We start from the raw sequence: 26,605 nt of genomic DNA, 5'->3' as shown, positions 1-26,605 counted from the left end.
CATAATTCTCCCCTATGAATAAACCAGACTTTACAGGCACTGACTGAGCCCAGGCTTTAGAATAATTGCACCCTGCCTAATTAGTCTGTTTGTCTAATTGGCTCTGACGGAATAAGGGCATTTACAGAGATAAATGCAGCCACATCACAGTGAAATGTGTGCGCAAAGCTAAACACACCTCAAGCGCCTTTTTACAGCTAATACTTCAATCAGCGAGCATATAAAATTAAAATGTGTACATAAAAGAGCAGATATGACGGATTAATCGCCGTTAGATGGGAGTAAATTACGCAGGGATGTAATGTTTACAGTGTAAGTGAAGCGGGAAGAGAAAGTGTGTGAGGTTGCAGCAGCTCAATCTTCACTTCTCAGCAGTTGGAGAAAGTTGGAGCTGAGTGTCTGTCAGCAGCGAAATCACACCAAAACACACTCGCACATAAACACACAGCGGAGGGACGAATGACATACTGTGGCCGTTCATTCACTCATGTCACCATCAGATGGACCAGTCACGCTGGTACATGATTTACGCACGCGTCGCGCAGTTATGCGTCATTTGCCGCAAAACCGCGGGCGCATATTTCACCCGCAAACACGGCGAGGCCTTCACGTCACTCAGCCGGCACAGAGGGAGGGGTGATGGCTGCTGGAGGGCCTTTACCACTCACAACAACATATTGATGCTTGATGGGATATTTTTAAATGATATTTCAGTGTCTTTGGGTGGAAAGTTCGCTGAGTGGTCATTTAAAGTACCGAAAGGAGGCTGTACAGCGTGATAATAATAACCTTTGATTAAATTATTCAAATTAAACAAAAAAATATGCTGTATTTGGATTATTATCTCTGCCACCATATACTTTAGGTTCCCTGGGAAAAAGACAAAAGAGGTTGATTTAAGCGTCTTTTGCTGCGTTTCCGCCACGTGAGGGGTTCAGAGTGGAATCAGGATAACTTAAAAAAACATTATCATGACAAATTTCCTAGATTGTAATACTTTTCAAATTATACTAGAGATTTTAAGAGCCTCCTTTTAAGCATTTTTCGTTTAAGTTATATATGTTGTGAGGTATCAAATGGCTCTTATAGAGGCCATCGAAGGCAGAAGACTGGATAAATTAACCAAAAAATAGATTTTTTTGACTGAACCAATGCCGCAAATCTGGAACTATTTTAATATAAATAAAATAACTGTTTTTAAAATGTTATTAAACTTGTACTAGTCTTTCTAAATACATTCTCTACATTGGTCTAGGCCTGCATCTTTATTGTGGACTTTAATATTACGCGCTTGAATTTTGATGATGTTTCCTTATTACACCTGACAGTACCGTTGTTTGTACTAAGGAAGCTGCTATCTGGGCCTTCTTCATCGACCTTCACACCTGTTGCTAACCTTGACAAAAAGTGCGGTAAAAGTGCAATCCTGGATTTTATTCTGGAACCTGAAAGATAACGTCACTCCAATGTTTATTTATAGTAAGTCTGATAGCCAAAATAATGCCTTTGCCTTCTATTTTTTTTTAATTGTGTTGTTTTATTTGCCTGTAAATATTTTGCAACACAATTTAGTGCCGGAAAGAGTTTTGTGGGTGCTAAGGTTTAACAGTTGTTTTTGTCAAACCGTTGATTATCATTTGTGCGTAATTGCGCACCAAGGCTATCTTTCTTCGTTGTTAAATCGAAGTAAAATATTAAAACTGAGAAAATGCATTTATAACTAATTCATGCCACTTTTAAACAGCGTGCTGACTCTCAGCATTAGCAGTGAAAGGAGATGCAGCGCTGTGGTACAGATGTGGAAAAGGTTCACCTCCCTGCGGATTAATACTGGCACGTCTCTGCGCGCTGTTATAATTCAGTCATTTAGTTCCATTTGAATGATAACATGGAAACTGGCTGATGCTACAATGAGAAGTGCTTAAGTCAATAATAGGCCAATGCATGTTTAGTAGTTCTGGAGTTGTGGCTGTTTGTGGATGTTACCGACGCTCACCGCACCCCCAGTCCGTCTGGAGCGCTGTGCGTCCCGGCTGCCGCCTCCGGCTCGTCCCTATGAGAGGAGAAGGAGGACAGATCTCTCCCTCTCTCTCCCTGCTGCTTTCACACATCAAGGGGGCTGAGCAACTGTGTGTGGAGCAATGTGTGTGTGTGCGTGCGCGTGTGCGATTCAAAGAAAACACCCCACCGAGTTCCCCCCTCAGACTGCGCTCTGCACAGGCGCAGAACGCAGCTCGGCGCTGGAGAAAGGTGAAGGGCACTAAGGCAGCTGAGCCGAGCGACGTACCGGCAGTATTCCCGCGGACAGCCGCCGCTGCAGTCTCCCAGAGCCCCGCTAGAAAAGAGGCGATTTTGGAGCCACGTGGAGCCGCGACTCCCCGCTGTTTGCAGGCTGCGCGCAGAGCTGCACAGGGATGGATTTAAGCAGATGATAGCTGAACACACGAGGTACAGGACTGAGTCTGTGTGCTGCTGATTAGCGGGATGTTCATTGATTATCTGTTGATTATCTGGCTGTTTGTAAACCGCGCTGTCTGATGTATTAAAGGGAATCTGTTAAAGGGGGAGAGAGAGCTTTAAAACAGAGATCCTCTGATAGAGAATCAGCTGAACTCACTCTCCACCACAGGCTGATAGATGCCGAGATTTGAATGTGTGATATGAAGGAGTAGAGAGACAGAGGGGACTGATGTTACAGGAGCGAGAAATACCAACATTGACCAAACATAGATTGTTCTTTAATTTTTAATCAAAAATTAGGGCTTATTTTTTGTTATTGATCTCTTTCTGAAATGGTCTTATGTTTAAAATAATCAATATCTAATAATGCAAACATGACTAGTGAAAAGCTCCAGATATAGACTGTTGTCCAGTTAAAGTTGCATGCATATATATATATATTTTTACCTGTCAGCACGTCATTTGCAGCATTATCGTGACGTTGGTTATTCTTGATGATCCATTAAGTTGATTTTATTGATTATTTAAAAAAAAAAAAAAATGTCAAACTGTACTTTATTAATATAAATATGAAAATTATTTTTAATATCTGGGCTGGAATATATGACAGGAAGGACATAGAGGCCTGTTGGAATGAAATATTTAGTTTTTACTATTGACACCGTTTTTAAATGTATTAATTTATTTTTTCATTGGAAGTTTTCTCTGTGAATATCTTTAGCATATTCTTGGAAAATAGACTGAATATTATTTTGTTCTATTCTTTCTTTTGAAATCTCCTCTCACCCCTGAATTCTCATTGGGTTTCTCCAGAAGTTTCCATCACTTATAATCTTGAGGAAATTATTGTTTTCCTATTGGAGTCATTTGATTGACATCAGATAATTTTTGGGTTATTCTTTTTGCCAATAACTTCTGAAGTGTGAAACTTTTCTCCGAGTTTCAATCTCATTTAATCATAGGGAAGTGTCTTTTGATGCTGTTTAATGAAAAGCAACACATTAGCTATGATCTGCTTTTTAAATTTTGATACTTTTATGGCATTATATACACAGGGTTTACTCTGGAAGTGAATTCAATTCTGTATATGCCTGAAATTCATGCCTGGATTATGTAACATCTTGTTTACCCAGAGGGCAAAGATCCTTGGTTGCAGTTAAGAGCTAGTATCCTTTCTTCTGACGCTGAGGTTGGTTGATTCAAAAATATTCCAGGGGGAACTGAGAAACTGAGTAGTAGAAAATATGATGAACTGGAAGAGTTCGTCAAAAACTTGAGATATTGCGGTCCCCAGATGAGCAGAAACTGAAATGGCTGTTTTCGACGTGTTAAAGCTGGCAAATTTCAAAATGCCTGGAAAAGAAGACAGAATAGTTAGTTTAACAAGTGTATACAATACTGCTATACTATGGATAAACCTACTCTGATCCTGAGCAGTTTAGATGCACGGAGTCCTGTAAGCCCATGCGGGCCGAGCCTATGGATGTATGTACGGCCCAGTAATGGACTTTATAAACTTCTGTAAAACTCTGCAAAGATGATGTGGCACATATTTATGTGCTACTTTTACACATGCATTATGTCCTCTGGTGGCTCTTAAGACTTAAAGGCCCTCATCGCTGATACTCAGGCCTTCATGTTTCACAGCTTCAGGCACAAAATGGCGGCTTATTAAACTATCTCATATCTTGTGTATGCCTCCCCCCTCCCCCCTCGGTTTCTACAGGGCAACTTTCTGAACCTTTCTTTAAATTCATCCTGTAGATTCTCTTCCACCGTCTGTACAGAAAACTCTATATTTCTTCTTTGAATTTTTTTATAAAGCTTTAAAAACAGCTTTGTTCAGAGCAAACATTTCAAACAGCTGGATCATAGCAGACGCCATTCAAATACAGGTCAGGGTTTTTGCTGTTTTGCCAGTATAGACAGATGTTACAGGATGTAGCAGATTCATCGTCATTAGACTGACTCCACACTGACAAACAGTACCGTGATTCTGGCTCATGCTGCTCGGTTTAACAGTGAAAGGTCCAGTTTGGACTGTGAAAAAGGCTCCCTTGCAGCCCTTATCTTTATTAGCTCTCACATATGTCTCCATCAGTTTACACTGGATGCCGCCTCTCCACTTTCATGGCTGAGAGAGCGGTCGCGGTATGTTTACAGGCCAGAGGAGTGAGGCTTTCAGGGACGGGGAGGAGAAAGCAACAGGTTTTTACAGTGACGTGCAAAACAGTGGGCTGTGTTTTTCTTGAGACTGGTAGTTTAGATGACTGAGAACACTGTAAGGTCAGAGTAGAGTGAGAAGGTCTGTGGTCAGGGGAAAAGGCTGCAGTGGATGAAGAATACTGTTGGGGTATTTACTGACTGAAAAAAGGCTTTGGCAGCACAGATCATGGGCTGTTGATGAGGATACTGGGGGGATAAGGCGTTGGGGGGGTTAGCATGCTCATAGATGAAAAGTTACCTTGATAATGTAATGAAAATGTGAAATTGTTGAAGGTTACCTGTGGGCCACCCAGGGGTCTGTGCTAATCTTACACTGTTTATTTAAAGACATATGTAAAGTTGTATTATTTACTGATGATACAACCCTCAACTGCTCTGATTAGATTTAAAACACTACGGTGAGATCACTGACTTTAAACACAAAAAATATTCATTTCTAGTAATCAGAGAAATACACAGAAAGTTTAAGTCAAGATTAATGATGTTTTCATTGAGTGCATAAAACACATTTGTTGCCATTAAATTAAAAATATGAAAACTAAGATGTTGAAAGCCATCCCCATACTATATGACAATAAGGACATTTTGAATCAGAACTCAATGTATTGCTCCTTTATAGTTTCATAAACACTCTGCGCTTAAAACCAACAGAAATGTAGTTTTCAGTGTATAAAAAGAGGCACTATGAACCACCCAGTGCTCTATTTTTCTGTACACATATATGCTTTTGAATGTTATGATGAGTACAGTGGTTCCCAAAGGGGGTGGTACTGAAAGGTGGGATGACAGGATGCTTTCCAAAAAAATGAACAGAAATTCAAGATGATTTAAAGTGGTATATTCGATCCATTATTGTAAAAGACATCCCTAAAATTAGTTCAATAAAAAATAAAACCACTGAATTAAGTGAGATATGTGCTTCACTGTCAGTAATGTGTACAAAACTCCCCAAAATATAAATTTGTACATTCCGCAAAACTGTACACTTTTACCACCTCCAGGGATGTTGGGGGTCCCTGGTCTCTGGTGCTGTTATTTTGGGGGTCACAGGCTGAAAACCTTGGGAACGCCTGATTTAGTATAATTAATAACAACACAGATAATATACAAAGTAAAAAAAAAAAAAAAAACTATTTCCTGATTGTTTCAAGAGGCTGTTCGAAAGTCAAGAGTCTATATTAACTTTTAGGGATGAGTGTAAAAGAAAAAAAAAGTATAATTTGCTTTCCTAATTTAAAAATCTTTCCTAGTAAGGTGATATTCAGATTTAAAAAACAGGTATGATAAACAGTATTCACCAAAAGACTGATTCTCTCGGTTGTGTCAAGAGTTTGGCTTCTGAACAGATTAGTATGATTTAGAACTTACTGTAAGTTTGGTTTTGTTAGTTTGAAACTATTTAGTGGTGCAACTTCACAGTTAAAGGGTTAACTTTCAGTATGTCTAAAGGGTAGGTATAACAAGCTTAAGCTTTAGCCTAAACCTTTACCATCATTTTCATCCTTCAAAGTATTTTATTTGTGACTTCCATGCACAGTCAGTCTGTTTCTTTTATGGGAATTGATTGTGTATTTTAATGAAATTAAATACATATAATTTTTATTTGCATAAACAAGATATAAGCAACAAGTTATACTATAAAAGTTAATCTGTTGTTAAAACTCATGAGAGAGAAGAGCTTTTGGATAACACGTACATGTTGAGAGGCAAAAAAATACTTATGAGATAGAGAGGAGTGGGTGACGTGTAATTTGAATATTTAAGGTGCATTTTGCAGCTTCACCTTTTAAAGTGTGCTTGATAAACACAGGGCAATATGATATTTACAATTACAAATTAACAAATACTCTGTTGAGTTGTTGCAAGCTAACTTACAAGTTTCTTCCCAATTGTGTAATATTTTGTCTATCTGACAATTTTGTTCAGGCTTTGAATAATTTTTCTCCTGGCTATAGTTCACCAAACAAGACATTTTTCCATGCTAGATGTAGTCTGCAGTTAAACTAACTGTTCAATGCACAGCTGTTCTTTCATCGTAGCTTCTCCTACAGCTCACCAGAAGTTGAGTTAAGAGAACAGTGTGTGCAGTCTGGAGCTGGATAAAGCCTGTGGGAGTGAGGTACAGCCGTGCAGCTCTGAGCAGCAGGAGGATACACGGACACAGACGGGGCGTTCTGAAGCCGTGAAAATGACAATCTGCTGCAGATCTGTGGGTGTCAGAGGGGACATTTGAACATCAATATGATTACGTGGATCAGTTTAGTCTCTATTTTCATTCTGACTATCCTCATCCTTATCTTCCTACTTCTAAAGCAAGTACAAATCGGTTGGGGAACATTTTTATTTACAGGGTCATCCTTCAGATGCTTTAAATAGTTCATTAAAGCTTCTTTGAATTTTTTTTCCACTGACTTTGAAACAGACTGAAATGAAAACTGAAGCCTCCCAATGGCCTGCAACCACAAACCAGACCATCAAGGTCATTACTGTTTATATTTCTGAGATTGTCATTAATGCCTAAAACAGCTGACGTGGGTTAGGTGGCAGATGAAGAGATAAAATGCCCACACCAGAAATAAACATTATTTAGATTTTTCCTGGCAAAGATTCAACGTTTTGACTGTTTAAAACACGTGCAATCTAATTTTGGCATGGAAAAAAGATGCACAAATGTGACAAAATCAGTAGAGATAAGATGCACTGCTTTGTCCAGAGGGGGCGCCAAACTGACACAAACTAAAAGTTTGTCAAAGGAGCTTTAAAGTAGCTGTGTACATGAAACACTGTAGTTTGGGTGCTCCTGCTGGGAGAACTAATTTTTGTGCATTTTTAAAGTATTTCTTTTTCTTTAATATTTCACATGAATAAAATCTAAAAAAACAAAACTAACTTTTAAAGGACCAAAAGCTATTTCATATACCTACTGACTAGTCTGCCCTGAATAATTTGACTTAAAATGACCTTTTTTATTATAAAAATGAATTGAGCATATTGAAGTTAAGAAAACCTGACAAAATCAGCTGGGTTCAAAAAGAAATAATGTTTGTAAAAGTATAAATGGTGCAGTACATTTTGTTCAATGCTTTTTTGGTGTTCTTTAAAGAATTGTTTGCAGACTATGCTATTAAAGGAAAATCCCCTAAGTAGTTGTTTCCACTATTACTTTACTTCTTAGAGTACACATTTTAAAATACAGTTAAATGTTGTACAATATCTATGGTCGAATAAGTTGAGACTTAAAGCTGACATAAACATCTTTCTTCCTCTTAAGGATCTAAGATGGTGATCTGTGCGTCTACAGCATCTCCCTTTGATTACTATAACTCTTTATATGCGGTTGTGGATCAGTCATTCATCCAACTGTTCAAAAGGCAGCTGCACCCCTCCTGACCTGTAAGAAAACAAGTGACAACATTACTACTGTGATGCGCTCCTCCTGCTCTGCTTCTTATCTGTTACGGGATTTATTTTAAAATGTTGTCACTGTCTTGTAAATCTATAAAATTACCAGCACCACTTTGCCAAACTAAACCTCTATGTTCAAGCTCCAGGTTGAGCATTGTGTTCAACCAACCCTCTGCTCCTGGAGGCTTAAAATCTGGGACAATCAAGCTTTTGCAATAGCTGCCCCAATGCTCAATCCTAATATACCCCTCACTCCAAACACTTAGCCCTACCCCGATGTTTTTGCATGATCATGTCTAGGTGTAGGGTGTCCTGATTCATGTTGGAATGGAGGGCTAGGGTAAAGTGCTATGGGTGCATTGCCCTTTGAACAGAGATTTTCCAGAGGCACACTCCACATCGAGTGTTATGGGAAATCTCCTTCGAATCATCGGCAAGATGGCTGCTGAAGAAAAATCAAAATAAATAAATACCCACTAAATAGGTGCTGGATCCAAAAACTAGTAATGGACAAAAACAAAAAGATGTCCACACACCAGGATGCTCTGATTCAAGCATCTTAAAAAGCCCAAACCTTTGGAACAGCTATCTACTGTATTTCAAATACTAAATCCTTTCAAGATGAAACGGTTTTATCCAATCAGATTTTGCCATGGTTTTGTTTTTACTCTTATTTTTATAAGTATTATTGTTTTCATGTTTATCTTTTTACTCTGGTCAAAATGAGTTGCTTTTAAATGTGTTGTATGAATGGAGTTGACCCAACTTCCTCACACTACATAGCTTTACATGTCAGACCAAACTTCACTCTTTTTAAATACTTTTTTAAGCTTTGACTGCAGTATGCCAGTTTAATCTACTGCTAGGGATGAGACGATGCTGCATGGGAAATTCCTGTGTCTAATAAGAGCAAAGAAGCTCAAAAATGCTTAACTGGTGTGTGAAGTTTGGCCCAGTGCATGATGGGATGCATGGATGTCTGTTAGCAATACATCAGGTTTTAACTCATGTAGTGCTCTGTTGACTGAAGATGTAAAGACAGTCAAGAGTGAGTAAATTAGGGCATAAAGGATGAAATAGATCTAGACAGGGCTTTTGAATTATAAATGCTTCAGCTCAGTGTTTCCTGTTTTGTTTGTGCAAAAAAAGCTGAAATGTCAAATGCAACATTTTCTGATGTTCATACTGAAAGTTTTAAATGATGGCAGAGACTTCAGGAAAGTGTGAGACAAAAACTGTAAACAGCAATTTTTCAAATTGTGATCTTCAATCGTGTCAGCTGAACATGTTTACTAAATAGAGGTTTCCCTTCATGTTCAGCTGAAACTGTTTTTCCTGTCTGCATCCAGTAATAACTCAACTCGAAATACAACTTGGCTTGAGTTAGCACGGGTTATTTTCCACCATCAAGTGATTTTTTTCACAAAAAAAACAACAACTGGTGGTCGTACGCTCAGTCCAATATAAAAATTGACCCCAACCTCATTGAAGATGCAAACACTTTTAATGGTTAAACTCAGCTCATATAGAATAATTTACTGATTTTGAGATTTTTTATGCCCTTACTATGGGTTAATTAGTGCAATTAAACTATTGTTTGTGTTAGCCAAAACATGTGTCACTTATTTTATACCATAATAGCAGCAGACGTTTCCAGCGGTGATTTTGAGAGTATATTTAACAATGAAACATGAAATATAATTCAAGCTAAATTTAAAGGAATATTCTGCTCATTTATTGTACTGAAACATACACCCATTTACCTCTTTATGAATAACATTTATTAAGCAAAAGATTTAATGTGATAATATGTTGCATATCCCAAAAAAAACTTACTTGGACAATGATGCAAATGGAAAAGCTGTTTTCTAGTTTTATTGAACAGTTGGGGTTTATTCCCCTCAGAGGATGAAATATATATTCTAAGAAATAATTTTTGCAATTTTTCACCTCCTTTAAAAAAATCAGGCTGTCCTGAATGAGACATACAAGTTGGGTTGGTTGATTTCATCATTTAGCTCTCCCTCTGACTCCCCTCTGTTCATTAACAGTAAGGTTATTGCACAAAAGAAGTTTACTCAGTTAATTATTAGTGGGCAGATTTTTTTTTAATTTTGGGTTTTATTTTGTGTTACATTTGTTTTTCCCTCACTTTTGCCTGATTTCTCTTATTGGTCAAATTATGTTAGATTCCAAGAAAGTGAAAAAATAATCCCTTTATTTTGTATGCTATAAACTTCCACAAATAAAACATAAAAAGTCTGCCAAAAAACAGTTCACACTTAAATTTCTAGTCAAAAGCATCTTGTTAATATCAGAAAAAGGCAATGCAACAGTTACACAAGCTCACTATCAACGGTACACTGAGTATGTGCATGAAAGCAGAGCTTGATTGCAGCGAGGTATCTGGTGGTTCATTTTCAGAGCTACAGTGACATTATGGGATCAAAGCCTGTATTATTTTACATCAGAAAAAGGTGTCACATACCAGAGGACATTTCTCCCTGACAGCTGAGTATTTGTGTAATCCTACAGAGATGCTGCAGGAGAAAGTGTCAGCGGTGACGGATGAATGTATGACCGGCGGAGGCGGCAGCGAGGAGACGGGTCTACTTCCAGACCAGTCACAACTCCGCCTGTCCACAGCTCCCAGCATCCCCAGCTCGAGTGAGCCTGATCAGGTATGAAGAGACACACAAGCTTCTTAGACCTGCTACTTTTTACATGTCATATGTTCTTCTGTAGTTCTCTGATTATTCCATTTAATGGGATCTGTTTTTTTGTTAGTTTTTTAAGATGTCTAAACAACAAAACTGCAGATGATTTTAGAAGTTTTACTGTACTGAGTTAATATTTTTTACCTGAAATTCAGTGACAGGAGGATTACTTGGGCTAAGAGTAACAGTGATGTTTTCTCTAGCACAACATCGAGAACATAAAGGTTGTTCTTCATGAGAGGGAGCTGTGGAAGAAGTTCCATGAGGCCGGCACAGAGATGATCATCACAAAAGCAGGCAGGTTAGTAAAGCAGCAAACACAGCATCCATTTGTCACAGTGTAGTCTAAAATCAAAGAATGGTAAGTTAGTTATCATGTAGTTAAAAAAAAGGCCAAAATATTCGTTATCTTATTTTAAACATGCTCTTACTACTGCTTAAAGTATCACTTTTCAAGAACTTAAAAGAGATGTGTGCTTGGACAGAAGGTTAGTAAACATCTTTAATTATAAATTCTATGAATATCAATTTAATTGGAGTAAATTAGATGTTGTACCTTTGGAAATACGGCAAGAGTAATTCTGTCAAATATGGAATCCCTCAGTGGACATGCATTGATACACTGTATTTACTCCATTATCCCATGATAATGAGTCATTAATGTTATTTTCTTGAGATGTCTAGCTATTTCCCTTGATGCTCTAGGTAACAGAGTTGCTTATCCGATAATAAGGGGTTAACTTCAGTTATTATCCCAAGATAACATAACTGCTTGTGCTGGAGTTTATTTTGCAAGCAGTCTAGAAATTAAAACAATAATCTGGTCACTGTGATTGACTATTATCCACATTAATGAGATAAGTTTGGACTATTTCTGTTGGGCTTGTGCTTGTCAGCTCTAGGAAAATGAGATAAGTATGCCACGATCTAGAAAAAACAACTGAAAAAAATATTTATAACAGAAAAACAGAGTGAATAAAATCAAGGAATTAATGCACACTTGTGGCTTCTGTAGAAAGTCATAAGTTAAAGTTGAAATTCTAAACAGGAGTAACAATTTGAGCAACAAAATGTACTCAAAGCATCACAAATAAAAGTATACTGATCATAAAAAAATGCCTTCTTTAAAATACAGGATTAGTATATTTTATACTGTAAACTATTACGAATTTTAGTTAAGGTGCATTTGCATACAAGGTGATGATTTTACCTATTTTATGTTGTGAGTACTTGAATTATCAAAAACAATTTATAATTTTACAAAATAACTTAAGAACTGATCAATTTAAGTAAAGTCATAGTCAGAAAAAGAAAATGTAGTCTACACTACACAATGTTGCTACTAATTCACTAAAGTAAAAGGACAAAAAAGTAGGAAATAACTGTGTAGAAAATAATTGCTATTGTCAATTATATGTAATGTCATTCTCCTCACAAAAATGTGATTCATTGCACTGGTACCAAAAACCACGGGTCAATATGTGACTGCTTACTTATGGTGAATCAGTGAATAACTCTTATCTAAAAAAGAATACAAGTTTTTACTGCGGTTTCACCAGGATGTCATAGAACCTCGGAAAATGTTACATGTTAGTATATACTGTATGTGTGGTATGAAAATTCTCTCACATATAAATGTAATTAGTGAAAACAGCGAGAAAACAATACCTTAGAGATACAAAATGAGTCTTTCCCTTCTCTGAGCTTCTGTTTAAGTGGCCAAAACTACCATATGGTTGTTACTTAGCCTCAGAGGAAGAGACAGAAAGCTCCTGCAGCAGCGACTTCATAATTGAAAACACAAATGACTGGCCGTCTTTTTGGATTTAATGCGACCTGAGGATTAGATAGCGAGGCCTGTGGACATTAACCAGAGAATGAGTACACTCTCAGATCCACCTCCGCCTCTCATTCCTCATGGGATGTTATTTTTTTCCTGTAAAAAATGTAAAAGGTCACCACATTTTTCCCTTAATGCTGCATAACTGTAAGAGATGGGCTTTCCCTTGTCCAGCTGATGAAGTGGGCTCTGAATCCTTAAAGCCCTTTGAAGGGCTCTGCAGAGGGGTTTAACGGTGCAGCTGTGCTGGGAAACCTTCAGTCAGTGTGCAGCAGCAGACGCACTGAAGTCCAGCTTCATCCTGAAAGAGCAACAGATCAGAAAATGAGTGCACAGTAAATGTTATCAACACTGCACTGAATAATTTAAATGTGTTATGAATAGTAAATGTAAAGCTACTCACTGTGCTATCATGGAAGAACACAGTTGGTCAGATTAAAGCTGTTGGAGCATGACGGCGGTGTAGTAGCTCATGAAAATAACAGCAAAAGATTTAAGTAACTGTGGCACTTAAGCAGAGCATTTTATGCACAAACATTTATGTCTTTTAAATACACTGAGACTACATTGTTTTATAATAATAATCTAAAAACATGGATGCACTCTCAGTGATGGTTTTAAAGGATGTGTGATGAAGCCCAATATTTGAGGTGTAGGAAAATGACTAAGAAAGATGGTGTACAGTGTTTAGAAGTGTTTTTTTTAATTTAATGACATGTCACCTGATCTTTTACCAGCCTGCCAATAGATAGACCATCAAAGTTTAGTCATGCTAAACTGAAACACTAGTGTAGCCTTTATTTTTGTATGTAATCAGCCATTTGTTTCTGAAAATATGTCAGGAGATCTAATAATGTTGGTTGCCATATTGAAAATGCTGTCTTCAAACTAACTTCCAGTTGCCTACAAGGAAAGTGGCGGAGTCTGAGCATGCCAAAAGAAGATTGTTTTGGGTGAACACTCAACAAAATAAAGCCTAGAGTTAGTTCATGCAGGACACGGTAGTATTACGCCCAGTTGTGATCAGCTGACAGCCAGCTGATCCTAAATATTGTCTCCGGGCTCCCACAGCCAATCACACCTCTTTCTCACAACACAGTGGTTTATCTAAATATGACGTACTTCTCATAATCCCTGCTTGAATTTATGCAGATGCACCACGCTGCTGTTGCTGCTGGCAAAGCTAAACCTCCTCCACCCCAGCCTCCTCCTTTATAGTATAAGGCTGGTTACACCCTCATATTGAGATTCAGCTACTATGGATTAATTGCTTTTGAACTAATTTTATTGTATTAAATATGCATTGTCAAAAAAGTATCTAACTATGTGGGGGTTTCTAGCCATGCGCTCTCTGGAAAGTCATAGCATGCTGCTTGAGTAACCCAGGGAGCATTTTTTAAGCAAAGGCTTCTCCGCCAAGTTAAACTGTATAACCATTTTTGCAATAAAATGGTTAGATGATGATGAGTGTTCCTGACTGAACTGCAGTTTTTTTGCACTTATCATTTATCATCATAACTTTAATTGTCAAAAACAGATCTCACAGTTTTGTGTCAAATAATATGATGAATTTACCAAAGATGTGTCACTAAAACATGTTGAATTGTCTTTCAAAGCTCTGACGAGTAAAAAAAAAAATACTGTTAACTTCTGTGCTGCTCTAATTTTGCTAATCTGTTTTTTTTAATTTCATAAAGCCAATGACAAACTAGACCTGAAAAAACATAATTATAAATGGAGGGAAACATGACAGGGAACAGAAGTAAGTCCCATCCAGGTTCATCTAACCCGGACTGACAGACCTCCACCTATCATCACTTTTTTTGAGCTCCAAGCCCACTGTAATTCTTTCAACCAAACACAATCATTTTGGCCAGTGCTAAGACCAGGGTGCAGAAGTACGGATTATTTACATGGAAAGTTAGCTCTGGCATTTGAGTAAGTTAATTCCTTGAATCACAAAAAAAAAAAAAAAAAAAAAAAAGAACAGCCATATTGTACAAACTAAATTTTCATTAATTTTTTCCAATTTCAGCAGCTAGGTTGGAGAATGGGGTTGTATTTTATAAAAGTGATAACATAGAGATATACTAAATATATCAGGTATGTTCACCATCTTAGCTAAAGGCCTAGCTCTAAAGAAAGCAAACAGCTAATGCTGATGGGTATTTTTTTACTTTTTGTTTGCCTTTAAATGATGTATTTTCAAAGAAAGGATGTGACATCATAAAGTAAAATACCCAAAATATTTTTTTCTGGAAATTATTAAGAGAAGAGATACAGACTACAGATGGAAACACACTGAAACAAAATGACCATTCTCTCTGCTATGAAAAATCAAATCCCATATTTCACAATGCTCCATATTTCATCTGGCATGTGTGATTGGTCACTTTCAAAGTGCCTCCAGTGTAAACAAAGCCAATAGCAAGCAGCAGCTCATAGCAAATCATCAGCCCAGCAGAGGTCAAACCCCAGGCCTTGTTTCTGTGGCTCTGTCCATCATATTCATAGTTTATGATACCACTTTGGTCAAACATTAATCTTCTTTGACACAGAGATCAGACACAGTTTACAAATGAGCCATTTATCTCTGTTGTTTCCGCCCTTTTATTCGTTTTACCCTTAAAAATGAAACTCCTTTCCAAGGGCTGGAATTGTCCTTAAGTTGGTTGCACTTGAACCAAAGAAGGACTTTAAAAAAAAAAAATCATTTTCAGCTTGTTTTACTAAAATTATGTTGGAGACAATGTTATCTTTCTGCTATTTAGAAGACTAGTCAAAGAAGAGTTACTAAAACAGAAAAAAATACATTTTGTGTGGCTTAAATTGGTCATGCTGCTTTTCTCCTAAATTTCTTTAGAGCTTTTTAAATGATTTTTTAAATACCTTGATAACCCCAACACAAATGTTGGCCCAAAAGCAAAGGTGTAGATTATAAAAGTTAAACAAAAAAATGTTCTCAAAGCATCCAGATGATTGGTCTGCTTGTTGTCTACATTTCATAAAAGCAGCAGCCTCTGGTGTTAAAAAATAAAAGCCAATGCTGAGAGGCAAAGAGCATCTGTTCCTCCTGTGTCCACTTGAGGCTGGCTGCACATGTGAATCAATTCCCATGAGGGACAAAATGTCCATCTTTACATCAGAAATGAACATATTCAAATCCTGGTTGGTATCAATAGCATATTTTTACTGGTGAGAACTGGAGTGGAAAAAACTATTTTAAATAAAAAGTCTAAGAGTTATAGTTACATTTACATAATTTGGGATGTAGCTTAACTAACAGACAGCTGGAGCTGTTGTAGCATAAAGTCTTGCCACAAACTTTTGTCTGTCTCTAGATTGATTCAAAAAACATAAAGTCAACTTTTCCAATATAATTAAAGGCCATCACTCTGCTTCAAAATGCCTCTGAACATAACAGTTGGTGATGTCAATGTGACTACGTCCATGCTTTATACAGTATATGGTTTTGCTGTGCATCTATGACTTGTGCTGTCAGTGTCCAAAGTAAATTACTATAATAGCAAGATTATAAAAACCACTATGCAGGCAGAAAGGGATGCAGGATGAATGTTTTAAAAAGTCTGGTATGTTTGAGCTGTTCTGTGTGGAAGTTAAAGGTCAAGTAGTGAGAGTAAAGAGGGCTGGGAGGGTGAAGGGGTGATGTTGATCTACAGGGTGAGAGTGACAGGTTGAATTTAACATTTCATGGGCATGCCAAATGTTAAGTGTTTTCTTCATTATTGTGAACATCATAAGATTAATCCACCAACGTGTTTTCAGTTGTGTCTGAAAGAGGCTTGAATCATGTTTAGCTTTGTGTGCCTGGGATGTGATTTGAGGAGTTTTTAAATATTTGAACAGAAAGGTTAACAACAAACATCAGAGCGCTGGTTTAGCTCAGTTTGTAGAGGCAACACCTCATCTGTTGGCTGCAGGTTTGACTCTTGGTCTGAACCACTTTCGTCCCCAGATTTCCCAAAGTCTCTCTTCAGCTGTCCTATCAAAAAAAAAAACAAAAAAAAAATTAAAAGAAACACGACAAGTACAATAAAAATCTGTTGCTGCTCATACTGCATTAAAGTTTACAATTCTGGTTTGGTGACTGTGCTAATCCAAAATATTTAGATCCTCTGATATTTCTTACTTTTCCAAACTTGAACAATTGTCATAGCTAACTTTCTGCAGAGGCCTGTTGTGCAATGCTAACACTTAATCTGAGCATACACCGTGTGGTTTAGAGTCTATAAGTTGTGGTGAAATGTCAACTCACACTATATGACTGAATTGATTACGACACATGACCGTCATGCAGGATTTATGTACTCACGCTGTATGGCCTGATGGTCAGGCTGACACTGTACGAGTGCAGTTGTACAGTGGACTGTTACAAATGTCAGTGGAGTTTCCTTTGGTAAGTCTCACATGCAGAAGTTGAAGGCACATTTATTGTCTCATTTTTACAATTCAAAAAGCTATTTACGGCAAAAAAAAATGCCTTTACCATCTCTTTCACACACTCATAAACATCATATATATATATATGATACATTTATAAAAGAAGATGCTATAAAACTAACAGCTATCATAAACAGTTTAAAGGCTGAATAAAAGGGGTTGTGGACTCACAGTTGTAACATGTGAGGAGGGTTTCTGCCAATGTGACAGCAGAGGAGGTGCAGATGCAGAGCAGCCAGGCTGTCCTGCCGGAGATCCCACGTTTTCCCAGCATCACACACTGACACAAAACTTTCTCAGTGCGCTCACATGCAGCACTTGGCCGAGCCTGCCAGACTTGTTATTGTGAGTGTCACTGTCCAGGCATAATCCTCCCTCTTCAAAGCACCAAGCGTTGCTCTTCCTTCACTCTCCCTCTTTGTACACAGCCCGTCAAGGCAGCAGCGGCTGCTTGATAAGAGGAATCCGGCGCCCGCAGTAGGCCGAGTCCACGAGGTCTTAGCGCTTCATCAACCTCCCCATCCCCCCATTCCTTTTGATCTCCTGTGGTACTGGAGATTCACAGAGTAGAATGGATCACTGCAGGGTCTAAACATGTGGGATTGTTAAGAGAAACAGCTGGCTGGGCACAGAAACACACACATACACTGACACTGATATCGTACACACACTGTCCAACTTCCATTTCTCATGCTCTGCTTAAACTCACTCAGTCACACCGCTGTATGTATATATATGCCTTCATGTTGTTCACATTTGAAAATCCATCGTCCAGTGTTGCACGACCCATGTTTTTTTTTAATAGATATAACTGGTGTGTCACACTAAGATACAACCATGTTCCATTAAATGCACCTCAGATTATAAATACTCAGGAGACAGCTAAACCTCCGGACTAAATCAAAGCCACTTTTCTTTGAAGAAACTCCATGTACAGTAAAACTGGCCTATACAGTTAAAATATATTTAAAAGCATGTTCCAAAATTAACACGTTTTACTTCATTATTTAAAGCAGAAAATCGACTAAGAAATCATTCACTGCTTCTGTGAATGATCTTCTAATTTCCCTGCAATCAAACAGAAATTTGAATTCAGATATGGTCCACAAGGCCAAAGTTAAGAAAACAGTCAAAACTGAGCACACCTGAAAGCTGTCAAAAACATTTTTGTGTGCAGCCAATGCTGCTTTTAGAAAACAGTTCATCACATTTTACAACATCCAAATTGATGTCTATAAAAATGCTGTGGAAATGTGTGGCATTTCCCATCATGCATGACTCTGCATGATGGGAAATGCCACACATCTATCTAAATGATAGCCATGTCCCAATTCACGGGGAGGGTCCTTTGAAGGAACAGTCCCACAAAGGACCCAGTCTTATAGCCTATGTACAGTGCTCAGGACATAAAGACAGAATGGGCCGTGAAGGATTTCCTGCTTTGAATCTCCAGCTGCTGCTCCCCTCACCCTTTCATCACCAAGCGCTGCTCCTGTTGCTCAGAATTATTGGCAGCTGCACCAAAACTTGCCAGCATTACTAACATTACATAATATAGGTACATCTCAGAAATTTGAATATTATGAAAACGTTAAATATTTTTTGTCACTCATTTCAGAAAGTGAAACCCATATATTAGATAGACTCAGTACACATAGAGTGAAATATTTCAAGCCTTTACTTCTTGAAATTTTGATGATTATGGCTGACAGATAATGAAAACCCAAAATTCAGTTTCTCAGAAAATTAGAACATTGTGAAAAAGTTCAATATTGGAAAATCATGGTGTCACACCCTAATCAGCTAATGAACTCCAAACACCTGCAAAGGTTTCCTGAGCCTTTAAATGGTCTCTCAGTCTGGGTCAGTAGGCTACACAATCATGGGGAAGACTGCAGACTTGACAGATTTCCAGAAGACAGTTATTGACACTCTCCACAAGGAGGGTAAGCCACAAAAGCTTCTTGCTAAAGAAGCTGGTTGTTCACAGAGAGCTGTATCCAAGCGTATTCATAGAAAGTTGAGAGGAAGGAAAAAGTGTGGTAGGAAAAGGTGCACCAGTATAAGGGATAACCACAGCCTTGAGAGGACTGTCAAGCAAAATCCATTCAAGAATTTGGGGGAGCTTCACAAGGAGTGGACTGAGGCTTGAGTCAGTGCATCAAGAGCCAGTACGCACAGACCAATCCTAGACATGGGCTACAAATGTGGCATTCCTCGTGTCAAGCCACTCCTGAACCAGAGACAACATCAGAAGCGTCTTACCTGGGCTGTGGAGAAAAAGAACTGGACTGTTGCTTAGTGGTCCAAAGTCCTATTTTCAGATGAAAGTAAATTTTGCATGTCATTTGGAAATCAAGGTCCCAGAGTCTGGAGGAAGAGTGGAGAGGCACAGAATCCACGTTGCTTGAAGTCCAGAGTGAAGTTTCTACAGTCAGTGATGATTTGGGCTGCCAGGGCATCTGCTGGTGTTGGTCCACTGTGTTTTCTGAAGTCCACAGTCAACGCAGCCATCTACCAGGACATTTTAGAGACCTTCTGTTGACAAGCTTTATGGAGATGCTGATTTCATTTTCCAGCAGGACTTGGCACCTGTCCACACTGCCAAAGGTACCAAAAGCTGGTTCAGTGATCATGGTATTACTGTGATTACTGGCCTGACCTGACCCCATAGAGAATCTATGAGGAATTGTCAAGAGGAAGATGAGACACCAGACCCAACAATGCAGATGACCTGAAGGTCGCTATCAAAGCAACCTGGACTTCCACTACACCTGAGCAGTGCCACAGGCTGATCGCCTTCATGCCACGCCGCACTGATGCGGTAATTCATGCAAAAGGAGGCCCAACCAAGTATTGAAGGCATAGAAATGAACATACTTTTCAGAAGCTTGACATTTCTGTTTAAATATCCTTTTTTTATTGATCCTATGTAATATTCTAATTTTCTGAGAAACTGAATTTTGGGTTTTCATTATCTGTAAGCCATAATCATCAACATTTCAAGAAAAAAAGGCGTAAAATATTTCACTCTATGAGTAATGACTCTGTATAATATATGGGTTTCACTTTCTGAAATGAGTGACAAAAAATATTGAACGTTTTCATGATATTTTAATTTTTTGAGATGTACCTGTTTATTATTTTCAAGATAATTTCATTTTTAACATTTCTATTAGTAGCTTCTTAATTGATTTGAAACTAATTACTATCAGAAGTTTAGTTATAAGAATCTCCCATCTCCCTTGAACTAGCACTCACTGAGTCTGGAGGTGTGTTGGCCCATAAAGGATGCATCAGGTGAATGCTTTGTGGCCTTGGGAAAACAAGATGCATTTGTCAGATGTATTCAAAGAGCATTTTGAATATTAGACAGCCTTTAATTGATATGACAGTATTGGATGCAGCCCCTGAATTGGGACACAGCTAGTGTCAAATTGGTTTGCAGATTGTGGCTAATGTTAGCAGTGCTAGCAGTATTAGCCTTCAATCCTTCTTGCAGGATAAAGTCCACGTCTGTGCTGCATGTGGCTACAAAATGCTCTGATTGATATGACAGTTTACCTTCGCTGCTGGTACAAGATATCATCCAGTCAGCATGCTGGTCTATATCTGGACAGTAGAGTCAGGACAGCATCTATGCACTGAAAAAAGTAAAACAATGCTGTTGTAGGATTGATGTAATTTTTCATTTTATAACTGCCTAAAATTATCGATTTCTTCAATAAATCTAAATCTTCTAAATTATCTTAATGGTTGAACCTATATTTTTATTTTATTTAAACTGGCAGCTGGTCACCAAATTAAACTGAATCATGCACATTCGTAACAACATCCTGTAGGTCCCGAGTGGATTTAAAAAACACTTGATGCAACAGCAGCCGTCGCTTTCTGAGTGGCTCTCCCTCTACACTCCAGCACAGGCATCCAGCATTGACCTACATGTGGAAACACGTCCGTTGTTGCCTGTTATGCCTGAATAAATGTTAAAAAGGACATTTTGAGCGCTGACCTTCCTGCTTCCAGTTTAGCTCAATGGGTCACCCTGCTGACTTTTGCTTGGGGGAGATTGATGGTTTGAATCCTAGTAAGGTCCTAAACTTTGGATAGAAGTGCCTGAAACATCAGGAGAGCGATATCCATTTCCTGCAAGAATCCTATACTACTGTTTTTCAGCAATAAACTTCCCAGGCATGTTTTGGGGACTACGGAGGCCAATATAAACTTGTCTCAAAGGGCAAAATATGTCCCCTTGAATACATTTCTGCTCTCCCATCAGGCCAAAGTAGCAACCGTTTTCAGGAAAAAATCTGTTGAGTTGACTTTCAAAACTTGTGGGAGACATAGTGGTGCAGAGGTTAGCGCTGTTGCCTCACAGCAAGAAGGTTGCCGGTTCGTTTCCCGATCTGTGTGGAGTTAGCATGTTCCCCCTGTGCATGCGTGGACTCATTTTGCCTTTGCAAAAATAGGTTAGAAGTGGCAAAAATGTCAGAAATGAGTGGTGAAAATGGTTAAACAGTGACAAAAATAGGTCAAAAGGGGCAAGAAATTGTAGAAAGCAGCAAATATGGGTTAAAAAAAGGAAAAAGAGGCAACATGGGCAGTAAAAAATGTGAAAAGCAGTTAAAAAGTTGCAAAATGGGTTAATAGAGGCAAAAAGGGGCCACAATGGATGACTAAAGTAGTAAAAAGGGTCAAAAACTATCCAAAAGTGGCTAAAAGTGTCAGAAATGTGTTTAATGTAGAAACAAATGTGGCAATAGGCAGAAACAGTGATGAAAAGGGGTTCATATGTGGCCCAAATTAATCATTGGAACATCAGAACCCAATTATAGCTCCACTCTCCTTTCAGCTTCAAAATTAAGTAACAGTTAGCGAGGTTGCTAGTGTCAGTGCTACTGATCCAACACACATGCCTATTGACTAAGTTTTTCAGGGATCCAGCCAATTCTGTAACCTTGCAAAGCAGATGGATATGCCTGTTTCCTTGTTTCTCACTGGCGAATCCATCTTGCAAAGCTCCCATCTGAGCCGTTTGGGCCTGGTTAGAAAGTGACAGGACCAATCAGCGACAAGGGGCAGTACATTCAGGCGCAGCAGAGTCGTGACGTTAAAAAGCAGCAGTAAGAGCTGGTGTAATTATGGAGGAAGAGATTAGCGTGGATGCTGCTAAAGCACCAGTTTTATCAGAACTTGACAACATTTCTTTGTTAAAAGAAGAACAAAGAACAGCAGTGAGTTGTTTTCTTTTCAAAAAAGACAAAAGTCGAGTACTTACATTTCTATAGTCGCCATATTTCGCGTTATTCCTAAGTAGCTGCAAACGCGCAGCTTGCTAGCGGCTACGTCACGTGCTTTGTTGCTCTGACTGGCCCGTAGAGATGTGACAGACAGAACGTTCATCCAATCACCCTCCGAGTTTTTTTCAAAGCCTCTGCCTTTCTCAAACGTTTCCTACTGAAGCTTTCCCAGATGGATGTGTGAAATAAATCCATCTGGCATGTCAGGTTACCAATTCTGTAGAAAGGCCTGGAAAAGCAGGACAAGAGTTGTCATAAGAAAACACCAGGTATCAGGACAAGATCAGCAAAGAGTTAATAGTCCTTAAAAAGCTTCAAACAGAGCACTCGCTAGATTGTGGGACAGCATCTGAAACTGCTGTTCTCATAGGTTAGAATGAGGCTTTGCCTTATTATTTTGGTAACTACATTCATAATTATAATTTAAATAAAAACAACTTTCTATACAACATATGCATTGCTTCTGGCACTGCATAGCAGCACTTGCATCTGATAAGACTGGACGGAGTCTGTGGCTCTTACTATATTTCCTCCTTTCTGCTAAAAAAAAATCTGCAAAGTTAAATTGCAGCATTTTAACACTTCACATCTGACAAAAAAAAGACACCCTCTCCCTGGGCTCTGTAATTGGTCAGAAATGTGAGGGCATCACTACTTTCAAGCTCTCATTTCTTATCTTATTCTTTTTAGAAGGTTTTGTAAGAGAAGACTAGTCAAAAGGCTGGGCTCCTTTATCTCTACTCCTGTAATAAATTGCATCTTACCCATTCTGATGTCATTTAGCCTTGCCAACGTGATACTAAGACCTCAGGACCAGGCTGGTTTTTATATCTACAAAATAAATATTCATACGGACTCAGCAGCTTTTATTTGTGTATGAGGTTGTAATTTATTGGCGTATCCGTCTGGCCGGATGGACTAATTTCTTTAGCTGAAGTATGAGAAGCAACAGAGCCCGTCACTCGGCAGTTATGATGGTTCAGATACACATAGACCTGAGGGCCACATGTGTTGACACAGACGTCCATCTGCTCTGTCTGTATGGTGTGAGTGGAGCCAGAGATGAGCAGAGGTCTGCTTTGAATGTTCCTCTAAGATTAACCCGTCTTTCAGTGAGGATGATACAGGGACTGATCTGTTCCACTGATTGGATCCGAAGCCTGGGAGAGAGATATAAGTTACCTGCCCTCAATCCCCCTCCTCTCCCGGTCTCTTACGTGACAGAGTATTTACAGTAACATGATCGGATGGTGTCAGGCACTGCAAGCCTTTGAAGAACGGCATTTGTACCAATCAGAAAAGCAAGTATGAAGGGTTTCAATGCTGCACCTTTTTCTCTAAGAGCATGCAAAGCCCTCAAAAGTCCTCTCCAGTGTTTGAGCACGTTACCAAGGGCAGCACGCATAGATAAACTCCAGGCCTTTTTGACTTTAGCCGCTTGAGCAATGACGAGCCAGCAATCTAAACTGTTGTCCGATATGGGGTGCCATTAAAAACCACTTAGGGCTTTATAAGGGGGCGCCGAGCCCTTTGCTGAGTTTCCTTTGACGCAGATGGGATGAAAAAGTTTTGGGTTTCCCAGAGAAGGTCAGAAAAGGTAGCTGCCTTCATGTGTTTTATGGCTTTGAGTGCTATATTAGCATATTCTGTCTTTTAGTCTGGAGGCATTTAAGAGATGAAAGATGGAGAACTCTTTATGGCCTCTCAGTTTCCCCAAGTATGAGGGGATTTTTGTCTTTTACCAAATAAATGCCTGCAAGGAGATTAATCATAGCCAGGACAGTAATTTGTGAGATTTTGGCAGTAAGAAAAAAGTTAAGAAAGGGATCCTGGAAGATGCTTTTTGGTTTTATCGGCATAGATTAATTATAACTTACATAGTACTTTTAGCACAGCAAAACTTTTCCAAATGATTCAATGCTATGACTTCAGATGAATATGGACTTTTTGGTGGGATTGCTCATATCTGATCAACAAAAAGGAAAGTGAGCTATTACAAGGAAAGTATAAAAGCTCTTAGTTTTTTGATTTTAGGCTACAAACCAAAATCTGAAGAAAACATCTGTCACCAAGTGACTTCATGTTCTTGCAAAACTACCAAAACATTAAACAGCAACATAGGTTTGTTAAATCTGTTTTTGTCTGCACACGGAAACTGCTAACTGTGTTATTAGGCAACGAGAAAAATCTGTGTTTAGAAAGTAAAATGACTGACATAAGTCAGTTTAATTAAGATTTTGGCATTCAGAATTATGAAAAAGCAACCAACAGTGAATACTTTTTGGACCTCACATGTTGGTAATTGCAATGGAAAAATATGTTTGATTTAAGGTTGTATCAGTGAATGTTGTAAAAACAACATAAACAATTATAAGAGTACTATTTTGTAAGGCACTGTTTCATCTCCCTTATGTGAATGTAAAGTCCATATAAAAGGGGTATACCATACCTTTCTTTGCCTAAGCTGGCTTAAAGAGAAATATCTGTAATAAGCAATATCATGTACTATGAGGCTCTGAGCATCCTTACAGCATGCTTCTTCAAAAAAAAAATAAATAAATAAATAAATAAATAAAAATAAATAAAAATAGAAATGATCTCCAACTATCTGTGAAAAACAGAGGAGCAATAATGAATATCTAAAAGTTATTTCAGTAAAAATATCAATGCTGTTGTAACAAAGGGCAGGGATGCTGCAGAAAATGTTTTTTTTTTTTGTTTTATTTAACGTCATATATTAACCAGTTAGTTGGTTTTACCATTCCATAACCTGAGTGCTTCTTCATTATCAAGATGTTTCAGTTTGACTTTGGGAATTGGTCAGTACAATTGTAGTTGGAATAATATGTTTACACAGACTTTTAAAGTCTAGTTTAAGTTAGAACTAACGCAGTAAACCATTTTTGTAACTGCATGTTAATGTGCTGTTTAAAACAAATTACAGTGAATGTTATGTGTTGAGATAAGTGACTGAAACTTTTGTGCGGACTACATTGGGATGGGAGGATTTGAATTTGTGGCGTGTGGAATTTGTTTTACTTTTTGATGTTAGCAGCAGAATCAGCAGAAATGTATCTCTTTTTTTGTCTACTAAAGAAACTAAAAATGTGTTTCGGTTTGAGAATAAGAATTTGTGTTAACTGCACTTCGTAGAAGGTTATTCTAACAGACAGTTGCTGAACTACTAGTAATTGTTACTTTGGCTGCACATTGAATCCAAATAAAAACACTCCTGGCATCTACAGTACCTGTTCTTGCTTCAACAGGAGGATGTTCCCAAGCTACAAGGTAAAAGTGAGTGGGATGAACCCCAAAACCAAATACATCCTACTTATTGACATCGTCCCTGCTGATGACCACCGCTACAAGTTCTGTGACAACAAGTGGTAAGCCAAAGCCATATATAAAATCTACTTAATTAGTCTAAATTAGTCTGGTTTATGTGGGAATGCAGCCCATGACATCTCAAAAGTCTACTGACTGATGTTAGAGATGTTGTACTTGATTAACTTACATTGCACAGGAGGTCATAATGTCATGGCCAATCAGTTTTTACAAAAAGTTTTGAGTGAAAGTTGTTTAACTTGTGCAAGATTGTAAAAACTTTTGGTAACACTTTATTTGAAGTTTTATTCATAAGACTGACATTATGCTGTCATAATCATGACATGACACCTGTCATTAACATGAATAGGGCTTCATGAACGTTGCCATTAAGTGTCATTAAGTGTCATTCGCTAAATTATGACACCTTTACCGAAAAGTCAACATTTTTTCAGAAGGCATAATCATGATAACTTGACATTTGCAGTAAAGCTGTCATTATTTAGCCAATGACACTTAATGGCAACATTCATGACGCCCTATTCATGTTAATGACAGGTGTCATGTCATGATTATGATAGCGTAATGTCAGTCTTATGAATAAAACTTCAAATAAAGTGTTACCAAACTTTTTAATGTAGGTAATGAGCAAGCATTTATCACCACTTAGTTTCTATGTTGTTTAGATGCTGGGATGAAAAGAGCATGATGTTGCCTCCTGCATTGGTACCAAACATGGGGGGGGGTTATGTTTTGTCATCAAACAAAAGCTGCTGCAAGCACAAGAAAGAAGAGAATGTTTAAACTGCATAATGCAACAGTGGCGACATTTTGTTACCAAAATGTTGCCGGGACAGGAAATTGTGCAAGAT

General features: G+C 38.2%; 1 protein-coding gene across 1 annotated transcript in view; it reads left to right on the top strand.

Annotated features, from left to right (window-relative positions):
• Positions 1-2,377: 2,377 nt before the first annotated feature.
• The window catches only part of tbx4 (T-box transcription factor 4), a 39,739-nt gene continuing 15,511 nt past the window's right edge, over positions 2,378-26,605 (top strand). Inside the window, exons 1-4 of the mRNA XM_041810671.1 lie at positions 2,378-2,448; positions 10,627-10,772; positions 11,012-11,109; positions 25,676-25,795. Coding sequence (XP_041666605.1) covers positions 10,629-10,772; positions 11,012-11,109; positions 25,676-25,795 — 362 coding nt within the window. The 5' untranslated portion in view covers positions 2,378-2,448; positions 10,627-10,628. The remainder of the gene's footprint in view (positions 2,449-10,626; positions 10,773-11,011; positions 11,110-25,675; positions 25,796-26,605) is intronic.

Source organism: Cheilinus undulatus, linkage group 2 (assembly GCF_018320785.1).
Source record: "Cheilinus undulatus linkage group 2, ASM1832078v1, whole genome shotgun sequence".
Taxonomy (NCBI): domain Eukaryota; kingdom Metazoa; phylum Chordata; class Actinopteri; order Labriformes; family Labridae; genus Cheilinus; species Cheilinus undulatus.
The sequence above is the reverse complement of the archived record's forward strand: the minus strand, read 5'-3'. Positions and strand labels throughout refer to the sequence as shown.